The 26,568-nt window shown below is 38.6% G+C and overlaps 1 protein-coding gene across 3 annotated transcripts in view; it reads right to left on the reverse strand.

The window, feature by feature from the left end:
* The window catches only part of SLC10A7 (solute carrier family 10 member 7), a 214,067-nt gene that overhangs the window by 168,474 nt on the left and 19,025 nt on the right, over nt 1-26,568 (reverse strand). For 2 of the 3 annotated variants that reach the window (XM_034771234.1, XM_034771235.1), the window contains exons 3-4: nt 26,030-26,166; nt 20,437-20,512 (exon numbers count right to left, since the gene is read on the reverse strand). In XM_034771234.1, coding sequence (XP_034627125.1) covers nt 20,437-20,512; nt 26,030-26,166 — 213 coding nt within the window. Of the gene's footprint in view, nt 1-20,436; nt 20,513-26,029; nt 26,167-26,568 lie in introns of those variants that run through there. The other variant, XM_034771236.1, reaches the window with a different exon arrangement.

Consider the following 26,568-nt stretch of genomic DNA (forward strand, 5'->3'; position numbering starts at 1 on the left):
TGCCATATGATTCATTGCTGACTCTGTATTTGCATGTTATTTTTTTCATTTACATCCAAGGTATATGAACAGAACTAGCAGTAAACAGCTGTAAATCACTCCTCCCACCCCAATGCAGCAAAATTGTGGACTTCTATCTTCATTGGGGCTTGGGACTTAGGAAGGGCTACACAGAGTAACTCCATACATTTTCCATGTTGCAGAGCTACATTTGTTGCAAGACTCATGTATTTGTTAACTTATTTTTCATCTCAAAGTCAGGCAATTGTTCAACCTATAAAAGTTTTCACTGTATACTCCCTAGGTACTGAATAATTATTGGGCTAGATTAATTTATGTCTCCTGAAGAACAACATACAACAGGAAAAGTTTTGAGATAAATGGTAATAATGCTCTAAGACTGAGTCAATAAAGATACAAGTATCACTTAAACCACAGATAAGGCTCTCCTATAAAATCTATTGACATGGGCTACAGTGAAATCTTGACTTTCTTTTGCCATTTTAAACAATATAGTGATACTGTAGAGTCCCTGAATTTTGCTTAATTGTAAACTAAATTTCTTTGTAAACATGTCAGCAATTAATGGATGAGAATACAATGCTGTGCTAAAAAAATATTTACCATTTTGTGTCAACAGGACACTTTGCATAAGGCAACTAGCCAAAGCTAATTAGTGTTGATTAAATCAGGCTCTGCAAACACTGTAGGCCTGATTTGCTTTTACACTGCTTTTTCTCCAGTGTAACTGCTTTGACTTCAGTTGAATTACTTCTGTTTTACGTTAATGCAAATGAGAAGAGAATCAGGCCCTGAGCTCTCAGGTACCTCTAAGTAGCACAGATGTTCATTCTCTTGCCCATAACAGCTAGTATCTGCTTAATTAACAGGAAAACCCAATACAACAATTGCCTCTTATATTTGAAGAAAACTAACAAGAGCAGTGTCACATCACAAAACTTCAGATTACAGTATACAATATAGGAGGATACAGCCCAACACAATGAAATTTCTTCCTTCTCCTCTTCCACAAAGTTCAGAAAGAGACAGAAGTTTGAAATATAGGGGAACTCTTACAAGTTGCTTAATTTGGCTTATACTGTATAATAGCATTAATTTCCAAAAAGATGGATTAAAAACAGAAAGATTCTAAAATAAATAAAATAATCAGCCAGCAACACAATCTGATATGGAAGCTGCCTTCCTCAGAGATACTGTATATTAGGTTAGCACATGGAGTGAGCTGCTTATATAGGTAAAGCTTTGTTTTATGTAATGGAGGCAGAGGATACTGCTGAGAGTAAGCAGTTTGGGATGCAGGGAGACAGAATCCTTCACTACAAATTTTAATCGTGTTGCATATTGTAACCTGGAAGAAGGATTACAAGGTAATATGTTAAAACTGGCTGACAAATCTGGAAGGCATAATTAGTACAAAGGTAGAAGTCAATTAAATTCAGGATGGTCTTTACAAACAAGGTAACATGCTTATTTAATGAGTGCAGTGAATTATATGGACAAAAAGCACCAAAAAAAAAGAAAAAAAATTTTTTAAACCCTCTATCCTGTTAATGCAATAGAATTTTCACACACTGCAGCCAAAAAACGAAGTTTGGTTACCATTCACACAACTGTTTTCTCAGCTTCCGCAGACACTTTAGTATTTTGATCATGTATATGTCATTAACATTTGGACTTTCATGCAATGTGGTTGAATCTCGGGGCACGTCTTCACTACCCGCCGAATCGGCGGGTAGCAATCGATCTATTGGGGATCGACTTATCACGTCTAATGAAGACGCGATAAAATCGATCCCCGATGGCTCTTCCGTCAACTCCGGAAGTCCACCGCGGCAAGAGGCAGAAGCGGAGTCGACGGCGGCGCAGCCGCGGTCGACTCGCCGCCGTCCTCACAGCCAGGTAAGTCGACCTAAAATACACCACTTCAGCTACGCTATTCATGTAGCTGAAGTTGCGTATCTTAGGTTGACACCCCCCCACACACCGTAGTGTAGACCTAGCCATAGGTATTGTGGAAACCATTACTCCGAATTTCTCATTCTTTTGTGCATGTAAAATATTAACTATAACATTTCATTAATGTAGGATTTTGAAAGTAATGCCTAGATTTAAAAAAAAATGGAAAGGAAAAATTAAAAAAGAGAAATGCAAGTGCTCATCAGGCACTTTGTCATTATTTGTAAGCAAAGAGAATTTCTGCATCTGGGAAGGGTCTGGAAACTTGTCAGTCGGCACTGTCAGGAGGGTTTGAAAAGCCAGGAGTAGTGGGTTATGTATTTGTCAGCTATAGGGTCACAATGGGAGAGTTTATGAAGCAATAGTAGTGGTGAATGACTTTCTTTTCATTACGGACTCATGTATAGCATACTCAAGGCCCTTCATTTTTGGTTTGCATTTTGTTTTAAATTTCCCAGCAATTTAACAGCATTTATTACAAAAATTAAATGGGTGAAAATCTGTGCAAACATTAACTTCACCGTTTTCTGGGTAAATATCAAGGTTAATATTGGGGAAAAAGAGGACCAAAAAAAGGAACAAATAGCAAAAAAGTAAGAATACTGAAAGTAAAGGCAGATTAATGCTGTCATTTATTTCATGAACTGTACATTACCATTAAGTACACATATGAACACATATGAGTGTGTGTATCTTCCACAACATGGTCTTAATTTAACAGTCAGCCTGGCATTTATATTTAGAGTAATTTTCTAACAAATACATCCATGTAATATAATGTATTGGATTTTCTTAACAATCAGTATTTCCATGTACTTGAGTAGTCCAAAATTCGGATGAAAAATCAATAACAATGCAATAACAGCTTCCGTAAAACCGGAAAATATTTTGTTAAACGTCAATAAAATTGGAAAACAAAGGGCCTTAAGCATACTTTAGTATTGCATGCTATTCTGTTGTATTCCAAATAAACAGACCCCACTGTCCTGATCTTATTGCACTTGTGAGAATCAGGAATAAAACTTTTTACATTCAAGAAGAGTTACACTTATATAAAAACATCATGAGAGGAGAATCAGGTTGCATGAAAATAATCTATATAAGTAGTACACGTAGGAACATGATAGCATTTATAGGCCACAAAAGTTTGTAAATAGGATAATACTGAGCAATTTCCTCCTAGATTTGCACCTTAAGCAAGCTGTGTTGCTGGCTGAAAATAAATTGTATAATATATGGCTGTTGACTTAATTATGAAAATAGATACCTTAAAGAACATATATAAAAAGTCCAGCTCAATAAATATATATTACATCATTAGGGCAATAAAACTATAAGTATATGAGACCAGGATTTTATGTATTTATTTATTTATTTATTTATTAGAGACTGCACATACAGCACCAAGAAAAAAATTATCTAATATTTTGCAAATAACATATGATTGTGTAATTTAAAACAGTATCAAAATGTATCCATAAAAACAGTTCTATGTGTGACCTTAATTTTATCATTTATTCAATTTTGGATGTTTAACAATCCAGCTGTAACTTCTTCTAAGATAGCTTTTTTTGTAATAAAATTACATAATTTCTCATGCAAGTTGTTTCCTTGTAAATGTTTATTTTAAAACAAAATAATTTTCTAAAAGTAGTAAGACCTTGACAGCATGCACACACTTTCCAAGACAGATAGATCTTTCCACAATTCTCATTATCAACATGCTTCCTTTTAAATTAGCCTATACTTTAAAAGAAATTTAAATATCCCAGTTAAAAATACAAGTACTTACGATTTGTATCTGTAGTACATAAAAGAAGTGCACCCTAAAGCAAATATTCTTATTTTAATATTATGTGAAGGATTTAAAAGTAGAGTCAATTTGGCCTGAATTTGAATAGTGTGTAAACAAACGGTTATAAATAAAACCACAGGAACAATGCCTTTTTGCAAATTCAATGCCCTCTGCAGGAGAAGCAGACAGAACAGGAAGGGCTCCCCTTCTGTTCATACCCGCCTATTGTTATGCTATTACAAGTGGCACATTATTTCCCAATCTCAGCACTTTTTAAAAGGAAGGGGATTGGCCACTAGCAGCCCTCCTAACAAAGGATAACTGTCATAGGCCAGCAGGTACCAAAACACCACCCCCGGGAAATGGTTGTTGAACAGGGCACAAACTACTGAGGAGATTTCTACTGCACTCAGACATCACTGGGGTGGGTGCTGTGACAGGTATGGTGATTTCCTGTAACATTCTGGACAAACCTTACTGAAATAATCGTATGTATCATTGCAAGCCAGGGACTGTCTGTAACTCTATGGGGGAGGGGAGACCAGAGTCCTCCAGGCATTAAGAACAGTGGGGGGTGGTTATGCAAATTCACTCAGATTGTAACACTTGCAGGGAGCTACCACCAATTAGAGACAGGCTCACGTATACTGCTTCAAACTGAAGTCTCCAGGGACCAACAGACAAAGAAAGGATTGTAGGATAAACGGCCTGAGTTAACTCAGGGCGTTCTTTCTGATCCAGCAAAAGGACAGGATCTTTGGTGCAAGAGGGGACCCCAATCCTTTCTGGGAAGAGTTGGAAGGACTTAGCTCAGTCTGCATCCTTGTTTTGAAGGAAAGGATGAACATGTGACAACAGACAAACCCTGGGTGGGGTTTGAAGGACTGTTCACCAAGCAGAGCCCTTGTTGGAGTTAGGAGATGATCTCCAGTAAGCTTATTTGCATGTGTGTAGATTCTTTGATGTTTCTCTGTAATGCTTTTACCTTCAGAATAAATGTGCTTGCTTAGGAAGAGCTGTGTGATAGTGTAACTATGGACAACTACACTGCTTACTGCCTCTGAGGAGAGAAGCAAAACAGGCCTGCTTAGGCAATCTGTTTTTTGCTGGGGATATCACAGCATAGTCAGAGAATTGTGCAGCTGAAATACCCCAATCAGGCGGGAGAAAGATTCAGGTCTCCACCCAAAAGAGATGATGGCAGAGGAGCCTGGAGCGGGTGCCCTTGCTGGACCACAGAGTGGTAATACAGGTGCAGGTTGCCATGATCTGTGACAGGTGCATCATAGACAGATTAGAATCATATGCAAGTCTATTGGATAAGTGGGCAAATAAATAGTGGTCTAGTGGACAGAATTCTAGAATGGGAATCAGGAGACCTGGGTTCTATTCCCAGCTCTGCTATGTGACCCTGAACAATTCCCTTTGCCTCTCTGTACCTGATTCCCTTCCAACCTTTTGTCTTTCTCATCGATTCAGATAATAAGCACTTCAGTGCAGGGATAGTCTCACTGTGCATGTGTCAGTTCATTAGCACAATACAGCTGTAATCATCTAGGCTCAATAAATGCTACTATTTAACAAATTAATAATAGAAAAGATTATACAGATTAAACACTCTTTAAAAGGTGCACACTATAAAATTATGATAGCTGTAAAATAATGAATATTTTAAAAAAATAAAGTTCTTAAATCATCACAGAATGAATGTCTTCCTCACTTAGGAAAACTTGGACTAAAACCAGAATAGATTGTGAAAAGTTACAATGATTCTGATCTTCAATATTAGTGAATGCAAATACCCCACCAATAACATGAAAACCTCTCTGAATGTTTCATGTCCCAGTGCTATGTCTGAGGAAGAACTTTTTAGACTGAATTATGCCTTCCATGAACTTGATCTTTCACCCTAGTGAAAATTATCTTACAACTATAATTCTAAAGTTAATGATGAGAGGTTTAATTTGCTTTCCAAGCAGAGACAAAACCTTTCTGAAATATTCTCACTGCCATGACCTTACTCTATAACTTAGAGTTCACCACATGTAATAATTTACTTTGGCCTATGGGACTCATTGAGATATCCTTTGAAAAGGATGGGATAGATAGCTGGAACTGAGAACATAACATTTCTACAATGTTGATTTTTCATTATGCTTTGAATAACAAGCAAACTAAATTAAACATTTCTAAAATATAACAATATCGTTAACAAGATCTATTTAGGCGTAGACACCACACCACTTTTATACATTAAAAACTTAATGATAAAGAATTCTGCTGCAGATAGAGATGATTTTAAAAAACCCAAGTCCACACATTTTTTCAGGATTCAAGATGTTTATATAAGTAACATATGTAAACTGCCAAATTAAACTCTGAAAACATATCATTGTTCTGGATCATTAGCTCAAACATATTTCAAGGGTTGGGGTATTTTTTAGTTTGTAGGCTACATAATTACTAGAAATTGAGGCTTTTGTGGCTACCTCTTTCTCTCTTGCTGATGCAATCACCTGCCATCTGTTTGCTTGTTTGCTCACTGTAGTTCTTATTCAAATATTTAATTTTTGTACAAAACATTCTGAACTAAGCTCTTCCCTCAGATATGCATTTCCAAATACCAACAGCTTCTATTGGAGCTGCATGCATGTAGTTGAGCACAATGTATAACCCTCTGCTATTGCCACACATACATATTTCCCATCCATCCATGTTAACCTATGTCAATTATGGAAGTAAATGGAGGTAGGGAGGTTCGGTGTTTGGTTCTGCATTGCAGAAAACGTGCTATGCAGCAGCAAACACCTGAAAAAAATCTCCACTGTCTAGCTGAGTATTCTGCTATGGCCGTCTTAAGCATAATGAATTGCCAAAGGCTAAAGGGCTTTACTTCAGCAAACCCATATAGAGTTTACCAGCAGTTCTAATGTTGAGATCAAGATTTTAGGCTCCTATTTTTGAAAAAGTTAGGCTCCGAAATCAGAGGGCTAATTTAAAAACCACTGAGGCACCAACTCTAGTCATTCATTGCTGCTAGGTGCTGAGCACTTCTGAAAAATCAACCCATCAATTTCGGAGGCTAAATCAGGAAAATTTTGACATTTAGAATCTTTTGAAAAATCCTAAATTCTTACAAGTAATCTGTAAAGAAAAAAATAGGTTTGTGCCCTTCTTTTCTTTTTTTTATATAATTAAAGGAGGCCTATAAGGTTTTTTCTACCCTTTTATTTTAAAAATTCAGGATTCATTTACTTTCTTTTTCTTGTCTTTATGGATGACCGAAGAACTGAGATGGTAGGGTTGTGACATCACCAATACCAAGGACGTGAACTATTTTGGTTAGGGCTATGATGATATTTTTGTTTTTTAACCCAAATAATTAAATCAATGCAACCCCTTGTACAGATGGAGTTCTACTGATATAAAGGTACTTATACAGGAATAGCTTATAGTAAGCACCTTTACACCAATATAACAGCGACTATTTGGAGGAGAGGAGAGGTTTGCACTACTTTAAGTATACTGAAATAGTTAAAACAGTACAACTTTTGTATGTAGACAAGACCTTAATCTCATTGTTTGGGACTCTGTTTTATTTGTCTTTAAAAAAAAAAAACCCCAATATTTAACTCAAACATCTGACAAACAGTGGAAAGGAAAGCTAAAGTATTTTAGGCCTTCTTTCATATGTGATAAAGAAGCAAAAACAAAACAAAAAAGGAAACAAATCATTTTTATTTCTTTTCAGGTACCCTTTAAAGGTAATGGTCAAATAAAACAAAAATCGAATTTAATAAAGATCACACAAGTATTAATTTGATTAAATCAGAAACTAATCCTGCAATCTCAAAACAAAAAATAAAATGTAAGGAAAATGAACTACAGGATCATTTAATTCCCAAACCTGAATATCACATTTTCTATCCTTTATATATTACCAGTCAGTCAGCAATTATATACATTTGTCCATTAGGTCAGCTACAAATATTATGTGAAGTGATAAAAAAATACTTTCCTAATACACACAGACACACTGAATTTATACTTTTGATTTAAAAAAACAAAACAAAACTAACAATTAACAGAAGTAACCAAAATCACAAAAATACAAGCATCTGTTAGTCATAGTTCAGAGATCACACACTATTTTCCTTGACTGAATTCACTAAAGATATTCTCACTCTCCTAATTACAGGGCATATTATCTTCTTCTCACTAAGTGTGTCCAACTCCCATTAACTCTAAGTCAAGTGGAGAAAATAATTATGATTGTTCAGATGCTCACAATGTTCTATATACCCTCATTCAGATATAATCACCTCTTTTCAAAAGAAGAAAGATGAATATCTGTTTGGCTCTGGATTAATGCCTGTTTTTGATTAAGCAAGAGAAAATAACAGTTACATTTTGTTAGACTTGTAAATAAACTGTAACTTTACAATCAAAATCCAACAGCTACAATCAGTCACCTCAATCATATTCAGTAGGTCCTTATTTTGAAGTAGTCCCATTGACATCTATGGATGGGTAATGAGGCGGGGGGGGGGTCAAGAGGCCCCCTTTTTTGTTAATTGCACAAACTGGATAATGTTCAAGGAATGATGCAAGGTTGTGCAGTTTCTATTCTGCTTTAATACAGGTTTAACATCAAAACTTCCGTGTATAAAGATTAAATATTATGGTTTAATAATAAATATTAAAGTAGCTTCTGATTTTTAAATCAGTATAAGGCACAGTGGAAACTACAGCTGTCTGGCAGCAAGATTCAATATGCCAATGTAAAAAAATAATGGTACTTCCCAACCAAATGAATACTGCTCATAAATACCACCTATTCTATAAAATTTTGTTAGAATATAAGCAACGGCTAGAATTAAAATTTCATGAGGTGTGAATAACTGGGGAACTGTAGTATTTGTGTGTGACTCAGTTTCCCTGTTCAGTGTGGTATTGTTATCTGCCTGAATCAATCATCATGGCAAATCCCAAAGGGCCATAGCTTCCTTGTAGATCAAGCTCCATCCAGATAACAAGGTCTAGCTGGATATTAAGTTTATCTTATTATGTCACCAAAGCTTTCAATGGCCATGTAGACATTCCTTGGTAAATATACATTGTAATTCATTGGTCTTCCATCCTAATAATATGTCCATTCCAAGAAAGCCAACCAGTGCTGATGGAAGCGGTTGCCGAGTTCAGCTTAGGATAGCCCCATTTCTGATCTTGTCCTGCCACTTAAAATGGAGCAACTGACAACGATTACAAGAATCAAAATGTCAGTCCAGTGGTCTTCAGCCTTCTTCAGTGCACATGTTTCACTTCCATAAAACAGAGCTGGTATAACCCAGGGTCTAGAGATCTGCAGCTTTGTGACATGCTTAATGTCATGATATGCCCACAGAGAAGGGCCCGAAGCACAGTAGCAGCTGCTCTTATAGGTGCGTCCACATCTTTTGAGCATCCTCTGGCACTGCAAGACGCTGCCCAAGTATTTGACAGTTGCCACCAGCTCAGTGTCCCATGCAAGCAGGTTAAAACTGATCTGGTTGTAATCTGGAGCTGGAGGCTGCTTGACGATAATGGCCAGGGATTTAGTTTATTATTGAACACCTGCCTGAAAGCACAGAGTTAAATCACAGGGGGATTAAGGAACACAGGAAAGGTAAAACAATGGCCCAGACAAGGAACATTCCCTCAAACAATAGCCAGGTTTATAGCCATATGAGGAATTCCTCAGCCCCAACACTGGCAACAAGGGGAGTTCCAAAGACACTGGTCCGCTAAACATAACCCTAATAGAAAGGGATGGAAGAGGTGGTCAGAGAGGCTGGCCAGAAGGGGTCTGTGAAAAGGCTGATAGACTAATGATATATCTGCACTTTGAACTGGGGGCATAATTCCCAGCTCGAGGCAGCATGCCCAGGCTAGTTCTGATCAAGCTGGTGTGCTCAAAATAGCAGCATGAGCAGTGGGAGGGCCTAGCCATCCCAAACACAATTCCGTGTGAGATGCTAGGAACGTATTTGGGGCGGCTAATCCCCTCTCACTGCTCACACTGTCATGGCTACTCTATTTTTAGTGAACAAGCTTCATCAGAGCTAGCGCATGTGCATCTCCTCGAGCTGGAATTTATACCATCAACTCAGAGTGTAGACATACCCTGAGAGAGACAGAAAAAGACAGAGGGACCAATTTGCAAGCCATGTAGGGTATTTTTCCAACTCAGAGATGCGGAACAAAACAGACCCACCTGAGCTATGCATAGAGAGGCTAAGATTATCTAAGGGAATACAGGCCTCTTTATTTTAAATCTAATTCTCTAGGGCTCGGTTTTGAAAAAGCTGTGTCTGTATCATTACTAATGTAAGCTATCACAGGCTTCCAAAGAAAAATGCTTGCAGGCTCCAACCCCAGTTGGACCTGCTGAATAAGTAACACTTGATACCCAGGGGACTGTAGCCCAGGCCCTGATCTGAGAGTGGGTGAACCACAGAATCCCACTGCAGGAGAGGTAAGAAGCCAAAGCCTGACTGCTGTGGGGAAGCACTCAGAGACCTCAAAAAGGGACAAGGATGCAGCCCAATAACGGTGACATCAGCCATTTCTATTGTGAACCTGTTTTCAGTCACTTAGGCCCAGATTTTTGAAATACGTAATTAGGCATTGCTGCAATTCAGCACTGCAATACCTAACTGATTTAGGCACCTAAATCTCATTTGATTTAGGCCTAAATCAGTTAGGCATTGGAACACTGAGTACAGCACTGCCTAATTACCTTTCAAAATCTGGGCTTCATAACTTTCTGAAACTTTCACCTTTAGAATGAAAATCTCCAATTGTGATTGAAAGCTTGTACAAAAATGTTTCAGTAATTTTTGAGTAAAGGAAAGCAAAGAAAACACTTTCCCTGTTAATAATAAAATTTTTGCAACTATCTTTTCAACCGCTGGGTGTATGAACTTGAAATTTAGCAAGGTAATAGCCCTGTATGGAAAACGTCTTTCAGTGTCTAATGAAAAGTGGCTATTATTTGACCAAGTAATGAGCCTTTTAAAAATCTTTTGCTGTGCATGGGCAATAGATTTTGCACACCCTTCCTTGCTATGCCCACAAACCATGCTGCTAAGGAAGCTCACGCCACATATAAATGTGGGGCTAACTGCTGTGCACTCATAAACGTAGATACATTGCACATGGGCCGAGACAAAGGTTTTGCAAATGCCTTTAATTCAATCAGGGCATGTTTCATCAAGTGTGGAGATGAGATCCTCACCCATTTTAACCTCTTTACACCAGATAAAATGGCCAGAGCAGCATAAATGGGCCCCTGAAAGCCCATTGTCAGATGGGGCAGGATTCCACTGGTGCAGGTACTGCAGACACAACTGTGAGGCTGCCTTCTGAAGACCCGCTCGCAAGCCCTGTTGTAGGGCGCATGTCAGGGCAGAGCAAATGCACAAAGCACTGTGACGATTCCAGGCAGCATTTCAGCCCAAAGGGCAGTCCAGGGAAGCGGGTGTAACTATATTATGTTAAGGACCTCTCCAGCTCCTGGAGCAGCACAGAATATGGAGGGCATAAAGGTGTCTTAAACCCACCTTAACCTATCCTTTGCCCCCCTGCCTCTACAACAGTGTCATCTCACTCTAAGGGTACGTCTATACTACCCGCCGGATTGGTGGGTAGTGTTCGATGTATCCGGGATCGATTTATCGCATCTTGTCTAGACGCGATAAATTGATCCCCGAATCAACGCCTGTACTCCACCTTGGCAGGAGGAGTAAGCGGAGTCGATGGAGGAGCCGCGGCGGTTAATTCGCCGCCGTGCGGACGGCCAGGTAAGTCGAACTAAGATACTTCGACTTCAGCTACACGAATAGCGTAGCTGAAGTTGTGTATCTTAGTTCGAACCCCTCCGCTAGTGTAGCCCAGGCCTAAGTGACTAATATTATCTCATTGTCTCCTTGTGCTCCAATCTTCTATTTGCTGCATCCACCTGTTGTCTACAGTCTAATATTTAGATTGTAAGTTCTCTGGGGCAAGGACTCTGTTATACATTTGTACAGTGCCTAGCACAATGGGGCCTCGGCCTCAATGCTCTACCACACGAGAAATGAAATAAATAAGTGAGCTGAAAAACAGTTCCCAGAGAGAAGCACAGGAAGGGAGCTCAACTATGTCCTTCCTCAGCCCAAATGCACTTTGTAAGATACTTCTCAAGATGCACTGGAATAGAGGGAAGGCTCCTGCATATGTTACAAAGGTTACAGGGAAAATCCCTGCTCTAATACGCTTTAGATCTGCAGCCGGGAAAGGGATAAAGCAAGTTCTCAACCCTGTGAGACGAACTCTCTCCTGCAGACTTTACAAGGTGAGGAGAGGAGCTGCTTTCAGCAGACAACAGGGCATTCTGGGGGCATACGGGCAAATAGTAAATAGGATGAAAGCTTAGATAAAAGTTCTAAGGCCAAAGCTTTCCCCAGCACTGATGCCTACAGTTAATAAATCAAAATGGTCTGATTTTCAGAGGTGAAGGTCACCTTCAGTTCCCACTGAATTCAATAGGGTTTGGGGTGCACAAAATTTTGGCGTAAGCCAATAAAGGTGGGGATTATTAAAAGTACTCTTTGTTGGCTTAACTCTGCTCCCACTGGCTTAAAGGCAATGCTAAATACTTTTGAAAATCATACATGTAATGTATTGAACTCGGTATTATGCCTTTGCAGGACTAGACCTCTAAATTATGTCCTCATTTTTTGCTCCCACAAATCGATCTATTTAAAAGTTCAATAATCAGAGTTTAAGCTAAACACACAAATATACAAATGCAAAATGGGTAGCTACATATGTTAACTGGAATTCATGTGTAAATATCTATTTGCATGCACAATTCCCCAGTCTGCATATTACATCAGTAGCTGGTAAATAAGAGGCTATTAAGGAAACAGGGTAGGAGTTAAGGTTCTGTCATTAATCAGAAACTGGCTAAGAGACCAAAAACAAAGAGTAGAAATAAATAGTCAATTTTCAACTTTTCACAAGGTTAACAGGAGGCATCCTTTGGATCTGTACTAGAACTACTGATGTTAAATATGAGTGAACAGTGTGGGAGAAAAAATGGCAGATATCAATATGTTTTAGGTTAGTCAAGACTTGAGAAGACTGTGAGGAACTTAAGAGGTTCCTAACAGACACTGTGGCGGATTAAGTCCAGATTGTAAGTAACAATTCGGACTACTCATATGTACTGGTGGGTACAAAAAAACCATTCAATGGAAAAATAACTGAGCCTCAGTCTGACAGTAAAATAAAAGCTATTTGCTCAAAGCAAAGCAGTGGTCAAAAAAATAAACAACACATTAGGGTGTATAGAAAATAATACCAGACTACAGTAGGTGGACCACTTCTCTGTAATGATAAAGCAGTTCTCTATGTATACACATAGTGTGTGCTCACAGTTACTTCTCTGCATGTGTATGTGTACAGTGCAGCTTAACTAAAGATTTTCACAAATGCAGCCCTTCAGGACCAGTCCTGCCCTCATGCTGACCCCACCCCCTACACACATATGCCAAAACCTGAAAAATATCCATTAATACATACTGTAACTTCCAGGTTATAGTTACATTTTCATAACATCTTAGGCAAGATCACTTGAGAAGATTTAACATACAGTCACGAAAGGGTTATATTAGAGAAGGAAGCCAAACATCGTAATATGAATATTTCCTGTAAAGATCGTAAGTAATCTTTCATAATATTTGTGAGTTACCATCCAGTGTCAAATAATACCCCACACAGTAGTACAAAGTAAAATACACAAAACATTAAGGTTTGCACTTTCTTTTACAGTCATAGTATTTTGTTTTTTAAAGGTTAATGTACATATACACACAGTTCAAAGAAGCTTTCTGATATTTTTAGAAAAATCAATATCTTTCTTCTGACTTTACCATGTTGTTAGGGTTCACCTTTTGTTTGTTTGTTTGTTTTTAATAAAAAAAACATTGGAATTTTCCAGTATTTATTTGCCAGTGTGACAACTTCCATGCAGTTCATTTTAAAATATCAGTTAAAATCATTAGTTTATTTATTTGTACATAGCCTTTCAGGAAAGGAATCAAAGGGAGAATAACTATTTGTATACCTTTCATTTTACAATTTGGTTTTTAATCTTTTACAAATCCTTAAATAAACAAAATTTAAAAATAACTTTTAGTACTTTCCCCAATTATCTTGGTCCTGGAATACATTTATTAATCTTTTTCATTGTATTTCATTCTTTTGTATTTACAAGTCCTCTGCCTTGAATATATAGCAGCATCTTATTTTGGAAGCACCAAGTCTAGTATATACAAAGCCAGGAGGAACATACAAAAAGAGAAGTCAATTTGACTAAAATTAAGGAGTTCTTTAGACTAGTTTTTTAATTAACTGTTAAAATAAAAAAAAATCACTTTTACAATTTCCTCTTGTGAAGTAGTAAAGGGTCAAACTTCCATAACACAAATTGTCTGATGTGATTTATCTGCACAATACTATCCTGACTCTTGTGTAGTAAATTAAACTTTTCAAAATGTGTCATTAAGCCGCCCATAAAAGTCATCTCAAATTGTTTTTTCCAAAAAAATATGATAGACTTACAAATCTAATTTTCAGCCTCTTTTTTTCCAAAGAAAGGACTATACTTGCTCTCTGCCAAACACCTTTTAATAATATTTTGTACTTCCATAGAATCTTCCATCTGAAGATATCAAAACTCTTTTGAGTTTGCAACACCCTGTAATGTTGGTAAAATTATCGTCCGCATTTTACAGATGCATAGAGAGACTTAGGGCAGAATTTTAAAGGTATTTAGAGTAGCAGATAATCATCTTGTATGATTTACAAAAATCCTTGCTCTTTAAACAAAAAATCAATGGGAGATAGCCCCTAGGTGCTTTTGAAAATCCCATCGGGCATCTATTCTGCAACTTTAGGCACCAAAACACCTTTTATAGTCTAGCCCTTAGTGGTATTTCCAAGGCCATGATGAGAGTCTGGCATGCTGGCAGAGTTGGAATCTGAAAACAGATCTCTCTTTCAATTCTGTGTTTTCACTCCATGACCATCCTTCTCTAGTATTTCCCCAGTACCAAGCGATATCCTAAAAATAATTAACGGTACAGCCAGACAAATAGCGTGGAAAACATCTCAAATTAAAAATTAGATCTTGATGTGTCATTTTCATAATAGCCCCTTTTGTATTTACTTTTTGCCTGCATTCATGGGAGCAGAGTTTTCTTACACACAACTCATTTACCTGAAATTGGTTTTCCAAATAAACTAAATTGATTTGTGAGATAAGCAGCAGCTGTTTTAGAATTTTGTTTGTCGGGTTGATGAAGGTATCAGTGCGTACAGGGAAATGATAGAAGAAAAAAGGGAAATTAGTGTGAAGGCTAAATGGAAGGAAGAAACAAGAGCGGAAAGAGAGTTGAGAGGATAGCCCACTCATCAAGATTTGTGTGACCTCTGTCAAAAGGAGATGAGCAGAGGTACATATGAGGATGAGCTGACACTGTCGACCCTCCCAACTGCCCAAGTAGATATGAATTGGGGGATCTACAGAAAAGGCTATTCTTCCTAGTCAGCAATAGGTGCAGAACCTCCCGCAACAGGAAGAGAAAAAACTGCCATTAGTGACTACCCTTACTCTAATATCTGCAGAGAAGGAACAGCTGCTCTCTTTTCTTGAACCCCTCAAGGACCATTTTGCTCTGCCATCCTATTAATGGCCTCACTGGATTCCCCCTTCTGCCATCCTCTGAACTCCAATACAGTATTTTAAATATCTTTTATTATTGGTCTTAGCATCCCAGACACTTGAACTCAATTTTTCTCCTTTGCTCTTTGCATACTTTGCATATCGAAGTGGAGTATAAGATGTTAGTTTTGACCTACAAAACCCTAAAGAGTTTGAGGCCATCTACTTGAGAGAATGCCTCCCCCATATCATAATGCCACAGTTGCAACCAGAAGATGTCCTCAAGTTTGATTCCCCCTTCACTATAAAAGGCCGGGGAGTACTGGCAGCAGGCTCCCCATAAAAGCTAGTTTTCTCTGAACTGCTCTGACCCTCAAACTCTGAAATAGCCCCAATTAGTTGGTTTTCCAGGCGCTCTGCAAAGCCAGTCTGTTTGAGCAGGCATTGTGGATGGCAGAGGCAGTGGAGTGCACTAGAGGTTTCACGCTGTACGGGTCATATGTTTAGTGACCAAATGATGTGTGCAGTGAGGGAAGAGGGAGAAGTGTTACTGCTTTTGATGGTTTTATGTTCTGTAACTTCTGAGTCATTGTGTTCTTAAATGTGCATCAAGGGCACCCAGCACTTTGGTGGTCATTCTTTGGTGTAGAGTTTCTTTAGACCAAAACAGAAATAAATACATAAATATTGGCAGGTCTTATAGTTTTATAAATGCCAATTTATGCTGCTAATTAAATTCCTCATTTTACTGACAATGGATTTTTAAATTTACCTGGTTTTGCACCAAAAATCACAGTACAGCTGAAATTTAGAATCAGTGAACAAAGCTCAATTAGTTACTCAAACTACCCTTAAGATTAAATTCACTTACCGTACCCTCCTTATTCAACAGAAGTATGTCCCCATTAGTACATATGCTGATTTAAAAATAGATCCTTATAAAAAAAAATTACAAATCCTCCCTTTATTTTCATAATTTCATGACCAAATTTTCCAATTATGCAAAATCTCCAGTTATCCCAGTGGCTTCTAGCCTAATGGTGTTAGCAATCGCCCCAAGCATTTTAACAAATACTTGCTCGCTCTTATCTAGACTTAATAATAATAAAAATATAGCATTTATCTAATGTGTTTCTTATATAGTGCTTTTCCATCAGAAGAGCTCAAAGTGCTTCACAAAAGAAGATAAGTACCATTATCCCCATTTTTAAAGATGGGGAAACTGAGGCACTGAACAGTGACGTGAATTGCCCAAAGTTACCCAGCAGGCCTGTGGCAGAGATGGGAATAGAACCCAGGTCTCCTGTGTCCCACTCAAGTGCTCTGTCCACTAGGCTACACTGTCTAATGGTTCCTTTAAAGACTCTCAGTTCTTTTTCTTCTCAGTACTTTAATCCAGGGTACGTATATACTTACCCGCTGGTTCGGCGGCAAGCAATCGATCTTCTGTGATTGATTTATCGCATCTTGTCTAGACGCGATAAATCGATCCCGGAAGTGCTTGCCATCGACACCGGTAATCCTGCTCCGCGAGAGGAGTAGGCGGAGTCAACGGGGGAGCCTGCCTGCCGAGTGTGGACCCGTGGTAAGTACCTTTAAGTTCGAACTAAGATACTTCGACTGTAGCTGAAGTTGCATATCTTAGTTCGAACTGGGGGCTTAGTGTGGACCAGCCCCCAGACAGACTCAATTATGCCTGCTATTTCAAACGAGGCATTTCAACTCACCACTTCATGTTTCTTACTAACATATTGCAACTATCCACCACCACCTCCATTCTCTACCCTTATAAAATCCACTGAAGCCCTCCAAATCTCTAACTCTGTAAGAAGAATCATATAAGAAGAAGAATCAGAGCTTGATGAGACAACAGTAGACTAGAAGGGATAATAGTCAACAATCACTACCACCATGCAAACTGAATTTCACTTCAGATATTAAATACAACTTCACAAATCAGAGGTGATTTCAGTGACAGAGAAAAAGACATTGTTTTTCCTACATTAAAAAATTCTCATAACCATTCAGTTGAGAAGCTCTAGAACCTCCTTGCTTTGGAGCAAGGGATTGAAATTTGGCAGGGGCATTGCCCTGGTGTCAGTCATGTGCCTTTTGCTGTTCCCATTCGGGAAAAGAGCCTGAATGTGGCCATGCTGTAAGCCACAAATAAATAAATAAACATTGCACATTCTCACTAGAGATTTGTCAGAATTTGGCAACTAAATTCTCTATAGATTCCATCTGTATTGAGCATGCTTCAGCCCCTGGAGAGGCTTTAGGGACATTTCCCTGCAACTGTTATTTCCAGCAGCCAGTGGCTGCTGTAGCACGAGGCACCAGAACTGAGAGCAGGGAGACTGTCTCTTCTGTGCTCTCAATGCTCCCGCTTCTGGTGCCCAGGGACTTTGGAGGAAGATGCACCCTGACTTGAATGCAGAAGGGACAAGAGCCAGACATGGTGGGGAGGAAGGTGAGGGAATAGATTGGGACAATGAGCTAGTGAGGGAAATTGGTATTGAGATGTGAAGTCCGAGACTCGGATGGAGACTAGGACTGGCTAGGTGAAGAGACAAGAAGCTAAGGGGTAAAGCGGGCAGGCAGAGATGACTGAGACGGGGACAGTATGGAGGGGACAGGGCAGAAAGGGTCCAGCTCAGGAGAAGAGGCAGAAATATGTGGCCACTAGACCACACTCCCCTCCAGAACCTAGTGTGAAACCAAGACACCCAAGCTTCACCAATCCTGACATCAGAAAATGTGTGCGCAACCCACAGGCAAAGCATATGTCTCATCCCCCTCTAACCTGGTCCACAGGATGACAGCCTACTACTGCTATAAGTTGCTCCATGAGCTCAAATGGCAGAGGATTTAAAAGTTCCAACTCTGCTGATGAACCATGGGGGTGTCAATATGATGATTCGTGATTGAATTTCTGTTTTACCAGCTTGCTTTAAAACAAAAACAAAAAAAACTAGGAAATTACATTTTAAAAACCCTACATTAAAAGACACTATTAAAGTTGAAAAGTACTCAAAAGTTAGAAAATGCAAAGCTATTTAGGCATTGCTTCACTCAGCGGAACAATGCCTAACTGATTTAGGAGCCTATGTCTCATCTTCAAAAGGCACTTAGGCACTTAAGAGTCTAAACCCCATACACCGTCTATGGTATTTAGACTCTTAAGTGCCTAAATTCCTTTGGAAAATGAGACTTAGGCTCCTGTAAACATCTGGGCCTCAATTCCCTCATCTGTGAAATGGGAATAATACCACCCCTCCCCTCATCTCACTGGTGTGCAATGAAAATAAACATCAATATTTTTGCAGTACTCAGATACTATAGCAGGGGTCGGCAACCTTTCAGAAGTGGTGTGCCGAGTCTTCATTTATTCACTCTAATTTAAGGTTTTGCGTGCCAGTAATACATTTTAACATTTTTAGGTGGTCTCTTTCTATAAGTCTATAATATATAAATAAACTATTGTTGTATGTAAAGTAAATAAGGTTTCTAAAATGTTTAAGCAGCTTCATTTAAAATTAAATTAAAATGTAGAGCACCCCGGACCAGTGGCCAGGACCCGGGCAGAGTGAGTGCCACTGACAATCAGCTCATGTGCTGCCTTTGGCACGTGTGCCATAGGTTGCCTACCCCTGTACTATAGCTATAAGTACAACAGAAAAGCCAAAGAGGAAATTAATAATTCTGACTTCAGAGCAGGGTCTGAGTAATGTGCAGTAAATGAGGAGAGAAAAAAGTAATGAACAGCTACCCATTCAGTGAGCATTGTCCATCATGTGCACTGAATGAGGTAGGGATCCTGGGCAAAAAAATAGTATGTGAACATAGAATTAAAGACTGAATCATACTGCATACACACAGGGACTGAATTAAAGTTGCCTGTACCTTTTTCTGGCATTTCCTAACTTTCTGAGCACTTCACTTTACAACCCTCTAATGGTCTTTTAATACAGTGGTCTCCAAACTTTTTGATCGTGCACCCCATCAGTAAAAAAATTTTGAGCACACACCTCCTGCCGCGCCAGCGCTACCATTTTTGCCGAAGCAAAAAAAATAAAAATAAAAAAGCCACTCGGACTCCCACCCGAACTGCCGAAGCACCAAAAATAATAATTAAAAAAAAAAAGCGCGCACCCACAAGGATCCTCTTGCAAACACCCTGGGGTGCGTGCACCCCACTTTGGAGATCACTGTTTTAATGTAGCTTTTTGTGTGTAATAATTATTTGTATTGCCTCAGGATCCTAAACAGGGCTTAGTGCCCCGTAATACTAAGCACTGTACAAACAACCACCACAGAGACTGTGTCCCTGCCCCAGGGAGCTCACTATCTAAGATTCAGACAATATACAACAGGTGAATAAATACACAAACTGGTAGGGAAAGGAGAAATACACCATAATAGAGATGGATGTGATTATATCACTGTAGCAACAGTGGTCTCAGTAGTCACAGGCGTTTGTCAGGATGTTACACCAGTGGTTCTCAAACTTTTGTACAGATGACCCCTTTCAAATAGCAATCCTCTGAGTGTGACCCCTCCTTATAAATTAAAAAACACTTAACTATATATATATATATATATATATATATATAGTTAACACCATTATAAATGCTGGATGCAAAGTGGAGTTTGGGGTGGAGGCTGACAGCTCGCGACCCCCTATGTAATAACCTTGCAAACCCCTGAGGGGTTCCAACCCGCAGTTTGAGAACCCCAGTTTACATGATAAATTTAAATTTGCCTTTTTTTGTATCCATGCTTTAACTTTGAGAGTCTTCATAAACTGTAATAATATGAAAAGCTCTATTTCACCAGGCTACATGTTTTAGCACATGATTTTGGTTACACAAATCAACAACAAATAAAATCAATTGTGAATAAAATAAAAACTCACCTCATTTCCACCAACAGCTTTGGTTAAAATCACTGCAGAAGATACAGGAGGTGGCATACAGCCTACAGTCTGCAAACTAAACACAAAAAAGGAAATGCAATATTCACTGCAAGACACTAGCACTAAACAACCATCAAAGCTGAACAGAAATGATTAGTCATCACAAGCTCAACTGTCTAGTGGCTAGAGCACAGCACTAGGAAGCAAGACTTTTATGTGTTCTGTTATCATCCACGCCACTGTGATCATCCCCGCTCTGTGATCCTGAATAAATCAGTTAACCTTAGTGACTCTGTTTCCCCATCTGTACCATGGAGATTATAACACTTACAATTTACAAAATTGAGTCTTGATTTATTTATGTGTGTAAAGTGCTTTGAAACACCATATCTATTATGGAAAATATGCAACATAAGACGTATGCATTTATTTTTTCCACAGAAGATACCACGTTCTAAAAATGTGGACCACTAAGAAGGGGGCGGAGGGAGAAGATGTAGGTTCATTATCTTAGGTTCACATTGTTCTCTTCTACTTTTAGTTAAAACATTTTAAAAACACCAATAATTTTTTTATTTATTGCACGTTAAGAGAAGTTGTCAAGTGTTTCATCTTTATTTGTATTTTCATTCTCTCTTGTAAAACTCTCAGAAGATTGAAGATAAACATTTTCTTCCTTACTGTTTTTTTCTACATCTATTAGTCAAACATCAATTGCTTTTCCCACTAATTTTTAGAAACGCAGATACTACAATAGCTGTGTTGCTCACATCCTTGTTTGTGCATCGATGATGCTTTAGTAATGTGTATGGTGAATGTTACTGCAGAGTGAGCACAAGAGAAAAAGAGCAAGTGAGCTTTTTTTTTGTTTTAAGTACATCCCACAAAAATAGAATGTACAAAAATTAATCATTGGTTATTTTTAAATATATATTTAATATGAGAACATGCCACAGCAGATTACACTAAATTTAGGAAGTTACTTTTTAGGCCTAAATACTTGACAGTGTGTCTTTTGAAAGGAAGGGGTCTTGAGTTCACTTACCACAACAATGTTAGCCACTATGGCTTAAATAAGTTTTATATTACATATGCAGTGTTGCAGGCATTACATCAGTAAGATCATAATGCCCTAATCTTGCAGGGCATCTTCTATTCACAGTAGGTAAGCTTACACAAGTAGTGCCTCTGGTTTTACAAGGTATGCAACAAGAGTTCAGACTCTGCCCATTAAGACTTGAGGCTGGTTAAGGGCAACAAAACCAGCTAAGGCTCTTAACTGATAATGGGCCCAACCTAAACTTGCCAGTGTTTATGTTTCTGACCCACTATTCTGGTTCAAGGCCATCTCTAGACATTAACTACTTTGAATTTTAAAGTGCTAGCTCACACTCAGAGATATAGTAGAAAGTGATATTAACACCAAAGGGGTATTGATAAGCCAGGACAGAAAGAAACTATATTACAGAATAGATTTGCTGTTAATGAATGCTTAGAAACATGAGAAAAAAATTAAATTAGAAGGAATGGATAAAGGATGATCGATGTGGCCACTTTATCAGTCACAGTTAGCGTTGTTAGAGAAGGAAACTGAAACGATGGAAAGCAGCATTATATGGATCCAATCATGCAAGGTTTGAAGTACCTCCTTTGAGGTGGTGAGTGCCCTCAATGCCTAATAATGCCAGTTGGAGTTAAAAGCATTTAGTGTTTTTGCAGGATCAGCTCTAATTTATTTATTTTTTAAAGAGGCAATATATATATAAAAACATTCTGGCAAGTTGATGGTGCTTCTCTAACAAAAAAAAAGAAAAAGAAAAAAAGCAGACAAGCACATGGTGATATGGCTGCCCTATCCACCGCATCATATCTTGATTTAATTAAATCTCTTTAAATGGTTAGTTCATGGAACTTCTCACCTGAAATAATAAAGAGCAAAAAGGGGTGGGTTAAAATAGAAGTTATCAGTAGAGATTTGAAATGTATGGCCATCTCCAGTTGACAGAAAAGGGATTTCTGCACTATAGAAAGAGAAAGCTTCAGTGAATAAGATTTGTGTGAGCCACTTCGAAAATCAGATATTACATTTGCAAGTTTTTTTTTTAAGTCACTCTACAGACATACTTCTGAATATCTTTTATAAGAACATATTAATCTATAGAAAAGCATGTTGTATGCTAAATAGAAAATATTTCTAATAGTCTGCATATCGAATGAGTTTCAAAATATGTATATTAAAAAAATAGCCTGAAAACTATTATATTATTTAATAAGAGCTTTATGCAACACACTAACAAAGTATGTGCCATGTCCCCCTCTCCTGGCCAACAGCCTAGCTGGTAGAAGTAATAACGGAGATATTCCATTAGGTCAGACAGTAGAAGTCTGTGCTGTGGGTATGAAGGTCTTGGGTTCACATGCTGATGATACCCCATACATACTTTTCCAGTGTGTTACAACTATTTGATTATTAAGAAGCCCGGAAATCACATATGCAATGAACACCATCACGTTAGATCTTAAAACCTTAGTGTTGTAAATGGTTACATTCTTATAGAATCCATTCCAATGGTGGAAAAGATTAACATAGACAGGGCACTCAGTTGCTTCTTCAGGTTTCTTTTAAAAGGACACTGTCAACTTGAAATCCAGTCAGTCGACAAAAATGAATTAAAATTTTGTGGGTGGTTTCAGCTTGTCTTTTATTTCATCCTCCCCTCTCATCCCTAGCCTCCACCCTCAGCTTTATTTTGTTCTAAACATCCTAAAAATAATTTAAAAGCAAATGGCTTTCAGATATCACATCATGTAAAAAGGAAAGAAAGAAAGAAAAATATGCAACAATAGAAAATTAAAATTTAAAAGCTTGAGAACAAAGCTAAATGAAAATGAAGGTGCTGATAAGATTTGAATTTGTCCCCTAAATAATTTATAACAAAAAAGAGGCAGCTACTCTGGACAGACAAACACAGCACTCCTAACATTCAGGAGACTCAATCATTAACTAACTACAGAAGCACTGCAGGAAACTAACCTTGGCCTTGATGGTTGTATTTTTTAGGCATAGCCTTGTGTTGAGAGCAGTGCTGAGCCACATAGTCCCAGAGAGAGCACTAGGAGGTAGTCTGCCATGGGAGGCAGAATGGCTCTGGGAGTTCATGAGAGCACAGTGGCAGCAAACCCCCTATTACACTCTTTTGTGAGGAGAATCTTGCCAGCCCCTGGTCCTAGCTCTGTTATTTGGTGTGTGAAAAGAGAAGTCTTGGCCCCACCTCTTCCTACCCCTCCCCATCTTGATTGGGGTACCCTAGTGCCTCTAGAGAATAGAGATAGAGCCGTCCAAGTGTTCCACAAAACACAGGGGCAGCAATTCAGCCTGGCCGTTAAGCAGGCTGTGCAAGGGGTGGAAGGCTCTTTGAATCCTCCCCTAACCCATCCCCAAACTCCCATAGAGTTTTCCCCTTCAGCATACAGCTTTCCCCTTCACTTGCATACAACTGCTGCTTGCCTGCCCAGCATTGTGAATAGCAGTATTCATAAAGTACCTGTGATGAACTGGGACTGTTCTTACTGTGGTCTTTGAATGCTGACAGGGGAGTGTGGCTAGGATGGTCTGCGTTGGGGGATGGGAGACTGACCGAGGGAAAATACCTGAGCATGTAATGTGAGAACCCAGGAAGGGGTTAGAGGCCAGGTGACACCTTTCCCCAGGAAACTGAACAAAGGCTGTGGGAGGGGTCGCTGAAGGGAGAGTTTCAGGAGCTAGCTGGTGATATGGCTGGGAGGCAGACGGGGCTCTGACCTCCCAAGGGGGCTGGGGCGCCCTGGGACCCCAAGATGGACCTAACTCGGGGCGATCCTGTTGTCTGTGCCTGCAAGACCTGTCTTGGACTGTGTTCCTGTCGTCTAAAATAAACCTTCTGCTTTACTGGCTGCCTGAGAGTCATGGTGAATCACAGGAAGCCGGAGGTGCAGGGCCCTGAGTCCCCCACACTCCGCGACAGTACCCTCTTGAAATAATTTTCCATGAGTTCACGAACCTGAGCATTCTTAGTGTGAAACCCCCATATGATAGGCTAATTGTAATAAAAGATAAAATACCGTGAAAACAGAAACGATAGAATGATTTTATGGGTGTCTGTGAAGCATTTATAAGCGTCACAAAAAGCGTATTTGCTTATTAGATCCCTGTGTAAAAATGACCGTAAATGCATATTTGAGAGAAAACCAATGTTTAGGGAGTTGCATGTATATACCCCTGTGTATTAAGATAAGAATGCATCCTGTAAGGACTAAAGTGGCATGAAAAATGTCATCAAAAGAAAGAGGGGAATGGGGATAGCAATGCAGAGAGTGGGAAGAAAGGAATCAAAACTGCTTGCACTTCGCAGTCTAGCAAATGAGACTGGTTTTTGTTAGGACTGAATTTTGACAGGCTATGATGATGAGGAAGCCTGTCACTAGTCATGCTGGTGCAAAACCTTTGCAATCATATTTACTGTAACTATTTTTATGCTTCACCAAGTCTAAATTAATTCTGATACACTGGCATGCTTCTACTCCAACTGATCTATTGACACATTATGAGAAACAGCACTAACATTTCCTAAATGATGTTTTTGTTGTCTCAAATTCAACGTCACTTGTAATGTGTGCACCACTTTATACTTAGAAAAACAAAGCTGTCTGGAGAAATACTTTTGAAAAAAACAGCAACACCTCTCTTTTAAGATCTTCTCTTGCCAACACATACACACATGAGCAGCTTTACAGCTAAGATACTTAGATGGGGGATTGTTCTGAAGCAATAGGGTTTCTTTCCAATAGATGGAACAGCACAGCTCTCTATTTACAACTGGGATATTTCTAACACAATAGATTAATTTTTATATTTTAACTACACAGCAAAGCCTGGTGGTTTTTGCCATTTAAGTTTGATTTTGATGCTTCTCTATTTTAGCATTTTTTGTACTGTTCATTATCATATCATTTATATATATACTGTCACTTTGTATCTAAACATTTGTTTGAAGATTAGAAAAATTCATTTAAGACAATGCCTTTTATTCTCATGATAAACAGTCACTACTTAATTCACCATTTCAAAGAACGAGATTTGTTCCAACATAAAAACGCTATTTTTTCCCCCCACAATTTAGCAGAAGAACTAATATTGAACAATCATTTGGATGTGTACAGTGTGGATGCAAAATACATACAATACTTGTAACACATATGCCATATATTGTGCTTTTTTAAAAGTATTCATAGATTTAAGCCTCTCTTCAGCAATCACTTTTTTCCATACGTCTTGAAACCAAGCATAGCAGCTTCGACAGACTGCTTGTCAAAGAGAAAGCTGATCTGTTGCAAGCTCCCTACATATGAAATTAGCTGACAAGTCTTTCTAAACATGAGACCATAATTCTGAAAGGATAATTTTATGTGTACTGCTTCTTCAGTAGCAAGTGTCAAAGCATGAAACTACACAGTGAAATCTCTTCACTATATAACTGTTAAACACATATTACTGGTACAGCAGCCCTTAATAAGTAGCCATAAATATATTTCACTCTAATATGTTTAAACATACCCTTTTAAAAGCCATTCATTTATAGGTGTGACTGATAATGCTTGAAGAAAAAGCCATATTGCTGTTGGGAAGAACACAAGTGTAAAAATCTGGACAAAAAGGTGTAGTTTCACATGCATCAAAGCACTTGTCAGCTCCTGCAAAACAAGAAGAGAGGAAGTTCCAGTCATAACAGCGAAGGTAAGTTCACTTTTGTGAAGTTTAAAATAGGGTCACCTTTATAGTTAAACAAAAATGCATGCATTTTAAGTCTTTTAGAAGTCTGTTCTCCCCTTCAATAAGTAAATCCCATTAACACTAAGGCCCTGTCTACTATAGAAACAACAAAGAGTCTGGTGGCACCTTAAAGACTAACAGATTTATTTGGGCATAAGCTTTCGTGAGTAAAAACCTCACTTCTTCGGATGCATAGAGTGAAAGCTACAGATGCAGGCATTATATACAAACACATGGAGAGCAGGGAGTTACTTCACAGGTGGCGAACCAGTGTTGACAAGGCCAATTCAATCAGGGTGGATGTAGTCCACTCCCAATAATAG

This window comes from Trachemys scripta, chromosome 5 (assembly GCF_013100865.1).
Source record: "Trachemys scripta elegans isolate TJP31775 chromosome 5, CAS_Tse_1.0, whole genome shotgun sequence".
Taxonomy (NCBI): domain Eukaryota; kingdom Metazoa; phylum Chordata; order Testudines; family Emydidae; genus Trachemys; species Trachemys scripta.